Raw genomic sequence first — 13,854 nt, forward strand, 5'->3', positions numbered from 1 at the left:
TTGGATCTTAAAGTATGATATATCGATGTTCTTGTCTCAAAGAGACAATTTTTTGTGTTTAAAATTTATTTACCTCAAGTACGCCGTTCTAGTACTTACCAACCAGATCTCAGTTCTTATCCACCTAACGTACCACTCTAATGCCAGTAAATTACAGCTAACCAAATTTTTCATAAAACTTTTGCTAAGGAAGTATCTCCATTAAAAGAGTAGTAGTACAACTTAAATAAAAATTTGTAACGCTTAGTGTAGGTATCTTCGAAATTTCGAAATTGCTTAGGGAAAGTACTTTATGTAGACTTGGGAGTGTACGAGGAACTTTTTATGTTTGCTTGTAAGGCGGTACGGTCTAATGTCCATATATGTATGTATGTATTTGTATTGATCAAACAAAATTGTGTTTAAAGTTCTTTTTAAATTGAAAACATTTTGCTGCAGTTTTTCTGCCTGCAATGCTTGAATGAAAAATTATATCGATACGCACAATCCTTGTATATATTTTACATTGCTCTTTGGTTGTTCGGGCAATGATTTTTCAATTGATTTTGCAACTTTTCTACGTACATACATATATGTATGTTAGTTCTTTTTACTTCACAATGTGTGCAGGCTTATGCAAATATTAAAGTACATATGCACCACGCCAAAATGCTTTGAATTGCTGGATTTCTACTTTGTGTACTTTTGCTAAACTTTGGAATTTATTCACAACTGGAATTTTTTGATATCTCGCTGGTTGGATATTAAATTTTACTTGGTTCTATGAAATAAAGCTGAGATTCAGGACGTTAAAGTACGACGGCTACGATTTTATGGAATTGAGTCCACTGTATTTCCAATGGATCCAATTGGCTTCCTCAACTCCTTGCTACCAAGCGATTTACCTGGAAACAGGAAATAGTCAGGGCAGGCTGACCGGCGGAGAAATGCTTCCATGATTTATGGTTTGTTCCAAAAATTTTCCTAGTCAATCTTCAACTTTTTTAGCTTCAGTAGAATTTAAAATTTTTGTAATGCATCGCAAAAAAAAAAAAGTTGGAACCAGAGCAAAGAGATTGCTTTCTCGCAGACCATCGATTGGAGGCTATTAAAGCACGGCTTGCTATCAAAATATGTATACTAGTAGCATTACAAGCTGCAGTAGCTAGCAGTCAGCCAAACTTTATCACAACATACAAACAAGAATACATTAACATATGTTCACTGTAGAGCGCAGTCACATAAATACAGGATACGAGGACACAAATTTTGAAATAACATTTGTGCAAAGCCACAATGCATACATATGTACATACATACATTAGTACATCCACACACATGCGCGTGCATACAAATCAACATTCGTGCACACCTGAATGCCAAAGCAATGCAAACAAGCTCAATATATACATATAAATATCATCAACAAAAAAAAATAATAATAATAAAAAATGGTGTAGACAACAACAGCAAAAGAAAAGTCGTTGAAAATATTTTCACACTGTGGCAGCGATGGCGAAGGATACATATGCCACAAGCTAAACGACAGCTAAAGAGTACGAGCTATTCACATACATAAGTGAGCGGCGAGAGGTATGGAAACGCGTATTAAATATTTGAATGGCAGCAGTAAAATCGTTCGTACAGCAAATCATTTTAATAAACTCCAAAAAAATACCGAAATTTTAATACAGAACGCAGTGATGCGTGTTGACTGGTATTGCATGTGTAATCTGGGCGCCTCGCGCGCCGAGAAGCAAAGCACTGTGGTAGGTGTGCACTGTGGGATGGCAAACGGGGCGTATACGCATTAAAACGCCAAGAGCAGTCAGCACTTTAAAATTAGCAAGTTAATATCGTAAAAGTGTGGCGCTGATAGCAACACTACATATGTACATACATACATATGCATGCGAGACGTGGCGAGAAAGGGGGCGTCTCGCTGTGTGCGCGTGAATATATGTATGTATGTGGACACATGACTGGTGTTGTGGTCTACTTGTAGCGTTTGTGACGTTTAAGAAGTGCTGATTTTATTTGCAACTAAATTTATTTCGTGGAATAATTTTCTATAGTATTCTTCCTGTATAAAAAAAAATCACAATTAATTTCGAGTGTGCTAATAAAAATGTTAAAATTGGAATTTTTTTTTGCAAATCATCATCAGCTTATTATCAATGTATTTTTTTTAAATTTTATTTGTTCTATTCGATAACAGGAACATTTTCGCTAACAGTTTGAAGTATATTAAACTTTTAAAATGAAAAAATCCTTAAGTTTCAAAAAATGACAAAATAGCTGCTTAAGTTAGTCTGCATGCTGCCATATTTTTTAATTCGGTGGCACACTTTTGAAACTTCCCAGGTACGCTGTATTTGATGCCAACTTTCATTGCCTCTAATATGAACTTACTATTTGGAAACTTTCTAAAGTTATTAAAAAAATTATTATGTTATGTTATGTTATGTTATGCCACGTTATGCTATGCTATGTTATGTTATGTAATGTTAAGCTATGTTATGTTATGATGTAATGCTATTTTATGTTTTGTTATGTTATATTATGTTATGTTATGCTATGTTATGTTATGATGTTATGTTATGTTGTGTTATGTTATATTATGATGTTCGTTATGTTATGTTATGCTATGTTATGTTATGTTGTGTTATGATGTTATGGTATGTTTTGTTACGTTTTGTTATGATGTTATGTTATGTTATGTTATGTTATGATGCTATGTTGTGTTGTGTATTGTGTTGTTGTGTATTTTAACCGAAGCTATGAGAAAACTTGTGTCTAGTCGCCGCCCATTTAACAGGTATATATTCCGTACGTCGGGGTCTCACCACTTAAGGCCAAATTGGTAAAATAGTCCCTTAGTTTGTGTACAACTCTTGTCAGGTCATCGCTGATCTAACGCAATCGAAACTGAAGTCGGACTTTCTGTGATCAGTTTCGGCTATATAATTAAGGAAAATGAGCTTCAATTTCCGCCATGTTAAACAAACATATACACTCATCTGCTCTGCCTAAAATACACATCAGGGCGTGGAAGAGAGGTATTTATGTTAATAAAAGTGTGTGCACCAAGACTATTCCGTGATTTATTTAAAAAAATATTTTCTTAGAAATCTATAGGTTGATTGAACATATAGGAAAAGCTTAAACATTTCACCTCTTTTATGTACCTAGGATCTGCTTGATATATACATATACATTAGAGTGCATCACTCTCAATACAAAAAAATCTTAGTTTTTCCCATTGGAATTTTATTTAGAATTTATTATATTTTAAGACCAAAATATTACGGACAAATACTAAGACTTAGGTGAGCTGGAGCGATTAGAAAATAAAGAGAATTCGAGTTTTTTTATAAATAAAATAAGTTTAGATGATAGAAGAGTTTAAGATTAAAATGTCTGCATTAAAATGTTTGAAAATGTGATCAAACACGAAAATAATGACATTACTGGAGTTATTTTTTCCTAAATATTTTGTTAGAAGTTTTAAAATACATATAATAGATTTTATAATTAAGGTGGAAAAACTGGAAACTTTTTTGGTGATGCACCCTAATGTAACTTTTCAGCAACGTTTTCCTTTGCTTAACTTTGTATGAACATATGTAATAAATATATGTATTCCCTTACTTCTACAAAGCAGCAAGTAAAAAATATTGACATTGCAAAAGACTTGCAAACTTGTACATATATACATATTTACATATGTAAACATATGTAATTTTTTAAGGAGTGTGCGTATTTATTTACATACGGTGATGTGTGCAGACTGCAATTACAAATAACAACACAAATACATATGTACATATGTATGCATGTACAACTTTCTTACGTGAATATAAACAAAATCACTCATTCGTAAATACATACGTGAGCGTACATAAATTTACTTACTGCATATGTATGTAAAATGCTGCATCCCACCTAACCAAATACGAATTGCTTATACATAAATAATTACATTTAAAAACTTTTTAGGCGAGTGCTTGAGAAATTTTTCATGATTTTTTGTTCTTCGAATAATTTCATCTGTGAAAAATGTGTGTAAACACTGCCGACTTCCTTTGGAGAGAAAGCTTGCAATATAAATAATCACATATGAGCCGGTATACACCCTTCCCGAGGTCTACACTGGAAAATCGATCTAAGCGTGTTTCGTAAAAGAGTATAGCTTATATAATTTTAAAACGAACTTTACCCATATTTGATTGGATTATGTTTATACATAACTATTTCTTTTAATTTCAGTTAATTTAGGAACTACTTAATTTTATTCTTATTTTATTTATGTTATTTTTAAATTTTTAGATTTTTTTGTATTACAAGATTTTTTTTAATTTCATATAATCTTAGAAACATAACTTTTTTTGATTTTTAAGTCCACTTTTTTTATTCCATTTTATTTAAACTCTTTGATTTTATTATTTTTTAGGATCTTAATTTACTTATATTCCTTTATGGAATTTTTGCATTGTATTATTCAAAAAGATTTTTTTTTTTAAATTTCATCTAATTTTTAGGAGGTTATTTAAATTTCTTTCTCCTTTATTGTATTAATTTTTCTTTTTTTTAACTTTTAGATTTTATTGTTAGAAAAACCTATCTAAAAAAGTCTTTTAACTTTTAGTTAATTTATGTTTTTTTTAATATTTTTAGCTGTTTTAGTATTTTTTTTTAACTTTAATTTTTTTGATGTTAATGGTTTAAAAGAAAAACAATGTTTTTTAATTTCATTTAGCACATAGAACCCTTTTTGATTATTTTTTTTATTTTTTTTTTCTGTTTCAGTAATTTTTTTTTATATTTAATTTTTTTTTAATTTAAAAAAGAAAAATATATATTTCAAATCTCATTTAATTTTTAGGCACTTATGTTATTATTTTTTCTTTATTCTTTAAATTGTTTTACTTTTATATTCCACTTACAAAAACAAAATCAGTTGCTTGTAAATTTCAAGGATTTGCGATATTTTTTATAAATTAATATTTGTTCTTTTTAGTTTATTATTTTTTATTTTTTTCATTATATTATTTTAAAAGAATTTGAATTTTCATTTAATTTTTAAGAACTTACTTAATATTTCTTTCTCTTTTATTGTATAAAGTTTTTATTTAATTTCCTTTGTCTTAAAAATACATAATTAAATTTTTGGTAAATTATCTGGTTTATCTTCTTTTGATAAAATTGTTTACATTATACATAATATTTTAAGAACAAAAATATATATATTTTTTAATTTCGTTAAATTTTTGGGAACTCATTTATTTTTTTTCTCTTTTATTTGATATTTTTTTCAATTCAATTTTTCCGTAAATTTCTAGTTTTTATTGTTTTGACAGGAAAAACTCATTTGTTTTTTTTTTATAAAATTTTATTTAAAAAAAAAGTTATTGCTAAAATACAAACATAAGTCTTTCGTAGGACAGAAAGGGGCTGTATTTTACATAGTTGCCTTTGAAAGACTGTAAATAATTGCCACAATTCATTGGCGGTTAATTTAAATGTGCAATTCGGAGAAAAATTGTAAATGAAATGTTAAAATTTAAAGAGTATATTCATGAAAACTCAGCTTGCACAACCTACATGGAGCTAATTTTTGGTCTCAGTGCAATTTTGGTATATATCACCGGCGTATTTCTGTAAAAGTTTCGTTGATGTGGCAGTAGAGTATAAGTGCGCATACGGATACGCTTACTTTACATGCTCATTAAATTTCTCCCTGCTTATTTTCGCTGCATATTTTTCCACTTTAATTTACCAACATAAAATTTTTATTTTTTTTTCGCACGCAGATGAACCGTATCACCGCACAGCAAGGACGACTGCGGCGCACACAACCGCAGCACCAACAACTAAAAAGGATATTGTGGCAGGTAAAACAAGGGACTGCAATTTGGATGCACGCCACTCGAAAAAAATGAAAGAAGATTTCACTGGCGGAGGAGGTGGGCTTGCTGTGGTAATGACTGCGGAGAAGACAGATGCAAATGAACCGCTGGCTGCTGCCACCAGCCACGGAAATGAGAAGGAAATAGATGTGCAACTCTTTTGGCTGGAAAAGATCTATGCACTTAACAAGCAGCTGCAGCGCGAAGAGGAAATGCTGCTGAAGCTGCATGCAAAAATAAGAAAACATCAGGTGAAGCGCGCCTATCAAACAAAGCGCGAGGTGGTGCAACAAATCGAGAAATTGGATGCAGAGCTGACGTTGCAGTGTTGTGACATACGCGCAGTGGAGAGTAAATTACACGCGTCCAATGAGCAATTGAAACAGAAGTTGGGCGTGTTGGAGCGATTGAGTCAAGAATTTCTGGAGACAATGGACCAAGCAGCGCCCCCAGCGGAGGCTGAAGAGCAAAGTGTAGCCGAAGTGGCAGCTGATGCTGATAGTGAGGCAACTGTTAATCGAATGCCAGATGTAATTAACAATGAAGATCACAATCTTGCAACAGAGATGGCGTTGCGTGCCACAGCGACAATGGCGAGGGAGAATAAATTGCAAGAAACGACCGTTGATGAGTTGCATGCAAAACAGATGACGACGGTGGAGTTTGGTGGACAGCAACAAGGTTGCCAGTTGCAGTCACAAAGAAGTGGCGTAGCCGATGAAGATGTGTGGCATAGACAAAATAATGCCAAGTTGCACTTGCCACATGCAATGCAGTCAGCCACCCAAGCGTTGCATACAGATTTGAATGGCAGAAGTGATTCGAAGGCGTGGGGGGAAGAAAGTACAGCAGCACCAGCAACAGGAATAGTAACAGTACCATCATCAGCTGAGGACGGAGAAGCAACAAGAACAACAACAGCAGCTGCAAAAGAAGCTGCTGCCATGGCAGCAAGCCACGCATCAGCGGTAGGCTTCAAACTGACAGCGCCAGGCTATGCCGTTTCATCGTCAAGTGCAAGAATGACAGCAGCAGCAATAACAACAACAACAAGACCGTTGGCAACAACAATAAATGCCACAGCAGATGTAACAACAGTCGCCGCAACTGCATGCAACATGCCAGCTATGTCGCCGGCGGAAGGAAAACCAACCACGGCACTTCATCTTGCTCAGCTGCAACTGCCACAACTACAGCAAGAACAATTGCCGCTGCCTGCAGAAGATAATTCGCAACAATGTGTCGATGCTGATGACGTTCTCGTCGATGCACTTGCAGCCGTTGGCGGAGTGGTGTTGCCACAAAGCAATTATCCAATTAGTTGCATTAATCATGCGGCCATACATGCCACCAGCCAACTCTCAACGAGGCAAATTATTGTCGCAGCTGGTGGTGATGGCCTCAGCACAGCAGTGGCTGGGAAGTTAACGCCTGAGCAAACATTGTCAGCCGCCTATGCAACAGTGTCGTCGTCGACAACACCGTCACCTTCTCCGTCGTCTCCGTCGTATCCGTCATCGTTGTCAATGGCAAATGCTTCAATTATCCAGCAACAACAACAGCTGCAGCATCAACTACACCAGTACCAGCCGCAATTACTACCGCAGCGGCAGCATATCAACATGAACAGTTACATGCACAGCAACTGCGCCAGCAATTACAACAACAACAACAACAGTAATAGCAACTGCAAAGACAATCATACAAATGACAAGAATTTGCTACCGCCTTCGCATGCCGCCCACACGAAAACGTTGCAAAAACAAATGTTCGGTCCGAAATCTCTTAAACAAATGCTGCCGGCTGCGCCGCCGCCAAAAATAATACAGGTTTCAGCAGCACCAATGACCACACCTTCCACTTCGACTATAGCCGTAACGCCTTCCCCGCATGTAGGTGCACATGCTGGCTTCGGTATACCATCCATGTTAGCACCGCTGCGCCCCACAACGCCAACAGCACTGTTGCCTCCTACACCTGTAATTCCCTTTGATGTGACAACGCAGCGCAGCAGTGTTGATATCACGCAGTTGGGCACACTGGTCTAAAGATAACGATGAGGTTTTGTCGTTGGTCAACAGCCGCGCTGTCACACAGCCATCGGTAGCCAGTGGGCATATGGACATGGCACAAAGGGAGTGGCCCTAAGTGGTTCACTGCACATATGACGTACTTACGTAGGTCCCTCTTTCGCGGTAATGATGCGCTGCACAGTGGTTGGAAGTTGGTAAAAATTTTGTGTGTTGCAAAAATTCTTAAAATGCATACATACTAAGCGGAGATTTTACCCAAGTTAAGAAAATGTATATACACAAAGTCTACATATAAAACATGCATACTTATACCTAACCTTGAAAGTAGATTTAAGTACATACAAAAAATAGTAATATAGTACCTCATTATAATATTTATTGGATTCGGCAAATGAGGAAAACTAAATATATTCAAACATTTTCTGAAATGCATAAATATATTCATATATTTTACCCAAAGAATTTGTCTCTGTTTCGATTTGTTAAAGTAGGTCTAGAAATAAAATATTTCGCAAGCAACAGGCTACATTATCACTGTACACAAACAAAGGAAAGCTGTAAGGGTTACCAACAACGTATTGTCTACATAGTCCAGATTCGCTTAAGGTGGATGACCAAGGTAAGAGGCACACTATGATGCATTTTGTGTTACGATTATTTAATGAGAGATATTCGCTAAATTTTGCACCATCGATGTTTAAATGAAAACAATTATAATAATTACAAAATTTTTTAATATATTTAATATAACTAAATTTAATTTAATATGGATAAACCTACCTAGGGGTAGACCACTCTTCCACGAAAGTCTAATACGAAGTACATTGGAATCGTATTGGACAGAAAAGTGTCCTGAAAGAGTGGGCGTGAAAGGCCTAGGCAGCGCGGTATGCATGTAAGAATATGTTGGGCTGCACTTGGTGGCTTTGACCCACTCCTTTACATTGGATATTCACAGCTATCGTTAAGCCAACACTAAACATTCTATGGGGTATTGATATGGTGGACAGCAACGAAAACGAAGACATACCTTAAAAGACTTACCGGCTCTCAATGATCAGTATAACGGGTGCCTTGAGGACAACATGCCACCAGCAAAGAACTTAGCGTTTAAAACTGTCAGACTGCGTGCTATGGGGTTCTGGAAGGAAATTAAAGCGCTGCCCACTGTCGAAGACCTGGGTTCACCGTAAACCCCGCACGAAAATTCTAAGTCGCAGTGACTGGAATCAGGAAAACTTCGGTGAGAAGTGCATGTGCATAATTTTTTAATGAAATTTCGCGCATTGCGCTTTATACATATTTATATATATGCGCTTTATTTCCGGTTCGTTACCAATTGATTGGTGGTGTAGCATACCTTCAGGCTATAGGTGTTGTTAGTTGCCTAAATAAATTTCAAGTATTAACACGGAAAGCTGAATAACCAAAACTAACGCAAACTCAAATACTCTCAACAGAATGTATGCTAAACAAAATCTAGCCATTTTACAACATTTGAAAACACCGTACATCGGCATGTTCAATGTCACACACTGAGTTCCTATTATCTATCCAAGCATTGCCCCACAGCAATGACATCGCATGGGAGCCACTTATTATTAATCGTTGGACATTTGTGCCAACGCTTAAGCGAGATTACAATACAATACAATGCAGATATTTATAAATATATTTCTAAACATGCATGCATACCTAAATTTACATACATACATACACACATATGTAAACTTTTATCGTGGTCCAACGGTGCAAAGCTTAATCGAATGTGGATATTTTATTTTTTATTTTTTATTTCGATACCTGTTTTTGTTTCTAACACAAAGTGAACTAACTTGCGTGTCGTGTATTCCACGGATATATATTTTTAGTACGTACACTAGGAAGGGTTGTGAAAAAAAACGAAATCTCCCTTTATTTGAGAGTTTAATTTGAGAGAATTTTAGTGTTTATATTTTAATACCACATATTTATCCTTTTAAGATTATATTAAAGTACCTTCACCGACTAGTGAACTCAAGTTTAAACCTGGCGTCCGGAGACCTTTTATATCCTCATTTCCAGGAGGAGGCTGGCATTTGAATAATAGTTGGACCCAGTCTATACTTTGGCATGTACGATTACGATTTTGAGACTTATGTATATCTTCGCTACTTCCTCGAATTCTTCTCGCAAAGACCCCTGGTTGGCAAATGAGATGAGCTCTAGAACAAAGAGTAAGAGAATAGTTGACTCATTATCCGTCCTGTTATGCTTCCCTTTTGTCACTTCGGGTGCTGAGTCAAAGGCCAAGAGATGTTGAACAGGAAAAAAGCGCGGGCTCCTACTCCTTCTCTTTCTTCTTCTTCTCCTTGTACTTCTTTTTCTCCTTCTGGCTCTTCTCTTTACATGTTTGCACCAGATTTAATCATTGTTGGTTCCATACTTGAAAACATCCCGACTTAAAGAAGGAAAAATATCAACTAGCATCTCCACACCTCTTAAAGCTTGGTATTTCCAACCTGTATTGAAAGTAGTGTAGGCTCCTCATTAACTAGTTCAATGTGCTGTCGTAATCTATCTCTTTTCCTCCTGAGACTGCAGAATACCGGCTGTCACGTCATAGTTTATGCTGACGACATTGTACTCACAGCAACGGGCAAGCACCTCCTAATGCAGAGAGTAGACTCAATCAACAAAGGATTGCAACCACGTTAAACACAGGTTCCCTGCCCTCTACCCCCCAGTAAGGCCCTAGAAACTATACGAAATCTTCTTCCTAACTACGGTAGATATCAAGTGAGTTGCAACGACACCACATTGAATGGAGAGACCTTAAGTTCGCACACTCAGAAATTCTAGCTACCGTTCCAGCAACCCAACTTAAGCTGCATTACACCAGCCCAATCTTTTGCTTCGAAAGCAGGTTTTATTGGACCTAGATCCAAGGTCTACCAGCATCTTTACGGATGGATCAAAGCCCGAGAACAAGGTTGATAGGGGAATTTACTCTAATGACCCCTTAATAAACCTCAGCATACGGCTCCCTGACTACTGTAGCGTTTTTCAGGCCAAATTAACCGCAAAAAGGGAGGCTACTGTATCGCCGCAACTTCCCTATAGTGCACCAGCACATCCTTGAAAGTGGCTGTCGAATGCAGAAGGACTTTAAATGACCAACGAAATAACTGAAGCCTTAATTTCTCAACCAATTTGATTAATTTAAAAAAAAATTAAAAATCAACGCGATCGCTTAGTCACCTGCAACTTGCACTTTATTATATTAAAATTTAATGATCTATAAAACTGCATACCCAAAACTTTTATAAAAACTAAAAACAAAAAAAAAATATTTCGGTGAACATTTTTTTATAACATTGAAAATTTTTATTTTATTTTATTTTCTTTTCGTTTGTTAGAATCCTACCCAAAATCCAGTCTTACCCCATCCATACCAATTAAATCATCCACTCCTGCACTCACGAAAAAATTTAATTTCTGATCAAATTTAAATTTTTGGATTTTTTTTTTACATACACACGGTTTTCGCTTACAAGTTTTGACCATCTAATTTATTTATTAGTTTTAAATTATTATTATTTTTTTTTAAATATAGTGCATGCTACAATGAAGTCATATAAGGTCACGGTTTTAAACTTGATACAAAATTTATAATAACACCGTGCGATGGTAAATTTTATACACAATAAAATGAATATATTCGCGGAGCTATGGGTAAATTATAGTAAAACTGCGTACATACTTAGCTTTTCTCTCTGAGGTCAGGATTTTTTTAAAAGGACTTTGAAATTTAAAAAATATGATTATTTGAAAAAAATTATTTAAAAAATTCAGTGCAACGTAGGATAACAATAAGGGCATCATATAAAAGACAAAATTCTGTATAATTATAAGAAAAAAAAGTTTTGGGTGCATAAGGACGAATGGGCACGGAAATTTCCCTTTACAAATTTTGTGCGGAAATATCCTTGAAAATTTGCAATATTTATTTTTGAAAAAATTATTATTTGAGGACTAATATACACATGGCATCGTCATCGAATTTTGTCCTGCGAACTAAATTAACTTAAAAGATAATATTTATTAAATGCGCATTTTCAATATGTAGTCGTCCTTGTAAACCCAAAACCTTTATTGCTTTTAAATTTTATAGAATTTTCTCTCTCATTAGGTATCCATATTGTTATTTTACATTGCACTCATTTTTTAAATAATTTTTTGAATTAATAATTTCATTAAAATTTCAAATTCCTTTGAAAAAAAAATCCTGGCATCAGAGTGAAAAACTAAAAACGCAATTTTACTATATTTGGCCCATAGTTTCGTGAGTATATAGATTCTTTTTTTTGGTTTTGTCGCACGGTGTAATTCGACAAAGTTCATTAAATTTTAAACTTTTCAATTGCAATTTATAGAATTCGGGTATGCAGTTTTATAGCCGTTCCAATTTAAGTATAAGATTTCCAATAGGTTAAAAAGCGTTTTATTCCATACAAATTATGTATGCTATTTTTTTTTTGTCTGGGGGAAAATGAGCAATAACGCTAACAAAAGAAATTCTCAAAAATCAATACTAAAATTGAATGAGCTGTAAAACTTCATACCCGAATTATTTCTAGAAATTCCAACTAAAAAAGTTTGAAATTTTGATTTCCATTTTTCGAACTTCGTCGAATTATTATAAATCTTAATCAAAGTTTCAAACTTTGAGTTATATGATTTTTGTTGTAGCATGCACTCCATTTTCCTAAAAAAAATAAAACAAATAAAAAATAATAAACAAAAATGGATGGCTCAAAATTCTAAAAGCAAATCGTTCCTAATTATCGGGTCACCAGCGCACACTCCGTGTATGTATGTTTATAAAAAATAATTGCGTATTTTCTCATATGAAAGTAAATTAGTGCATACCTCTCAAACTACTGCATTCATATATCCTAAATGAACATATGTAAAAAGATAATTATGGTTTTTGCGTACCATATTCGAAAAAGGCAAAAAGAGAAAATTCGTAATGAATTTAAATCTATAATTGTACATATGTATTTATTCAAGCGGTTTGCCTTTGAATTTGTACAAATATGTAAACCAAATCGTTGCTAATTAGCCAAATAAATTTAATTATATGCATATTTAATGATCATTGGGTAGACCAGCATTTAAACGCTGATTTTGTGTATTGCTGCACATTTATTTTGTTTATTCCATTTTAATAGAATTTTTTCGTTACTAACTTTATAAACATGGCACACATTCATAAATAGTTTATGGTATGCTATCCATTGGCTGAGAAATTATCGCAGATATGACCATTGTAGTATGATCACATATGCATATGTATGCACATTAGACCGTACCATCTTACAAGGAAAAAAAATTCGCCGTACACACCTGAGTCTAAAGTATTCTTTTAAGGCGCTTTCATTAAATTGTTTTTTTTTTTGGACTGATCCTAAGGGTCGCCTTTCTACATTTCATCTTCATATAATTAGCATATACAGTCGGATCTTAAATTATGATGTATCGTCGTCGCGAGGAGAGCATTTATTTGGCTCGAAAATTCATTGATCTCAAGTGCCCCGCTCTAGTATTTACTCCCCAAGATCTTTCAACTACTACAACATGAATTAAAATGTTGAGACGAACAGACCGAAACTATTCAGAAGAAAAATTGCACTGAAATTTGACAAGGGATGACGGAAAATGAATCCAAAATTCAAATTAAATAAATTAAATAAATTTGTTTAAAATAGTTCTACTGGAATAATCGAAATACGTTCTTAGCAAAAGTCGAATGATTTTCGCCAGTCTGTAATTTACAGACATTAGGGTGGTAGGTTGGGGTGATAAGAACTTAGTTATGTTGGGAAAATACTACATAGAACGGGGAACTTGAGGCCAATGAACTTAGGAACAAAGGAATTGTCTCTTTA

The 13,854-nt window shown here is 34.6% G+C and overlaps 1 protein-coding gene across 1 annotated transcript in view; it reads left to right on the forward strand.

The window, feature by feature from the left end:
* The window catches only part of LOC118746860, a 100,856-nt gene extending 92,490 nt beyond the window's left edge, over window positions 1-8,366 (forward strand). The window contains exon 6 of the mRNA XM_036480820.1: window positions 5,793-8,366. Coding sequence (XP_036336713.1) covers window positions 5,793-7,936 — 2,144 coding nt within the window. The 3' untranslated portion in view covers window positions 7,937-8,366. The remainder of the gene's footprint in view (window positions 1-5,792) is intronic.
* Window positions 8,367-13,854: the final 5,488 nt, after the last annotated feature.

This window comes from Rhagoletis pomonella, unplaced genomic scaffold (assembly GCF_013731165.1).
Source record: "Rhagoletis pomonella isolate Grant_MI unplaced genomic scaffold, Rhpom_1.0 Rhpom_scaffold_00011, whole genome shotgun sequence".
Classification (NCBI taxonomy): Eukaryota; Metazoa; Arthropoda; class Insecta; order Diptera; family Tephritidae; genus Rhagoletis; species Rhagoletis pomonella.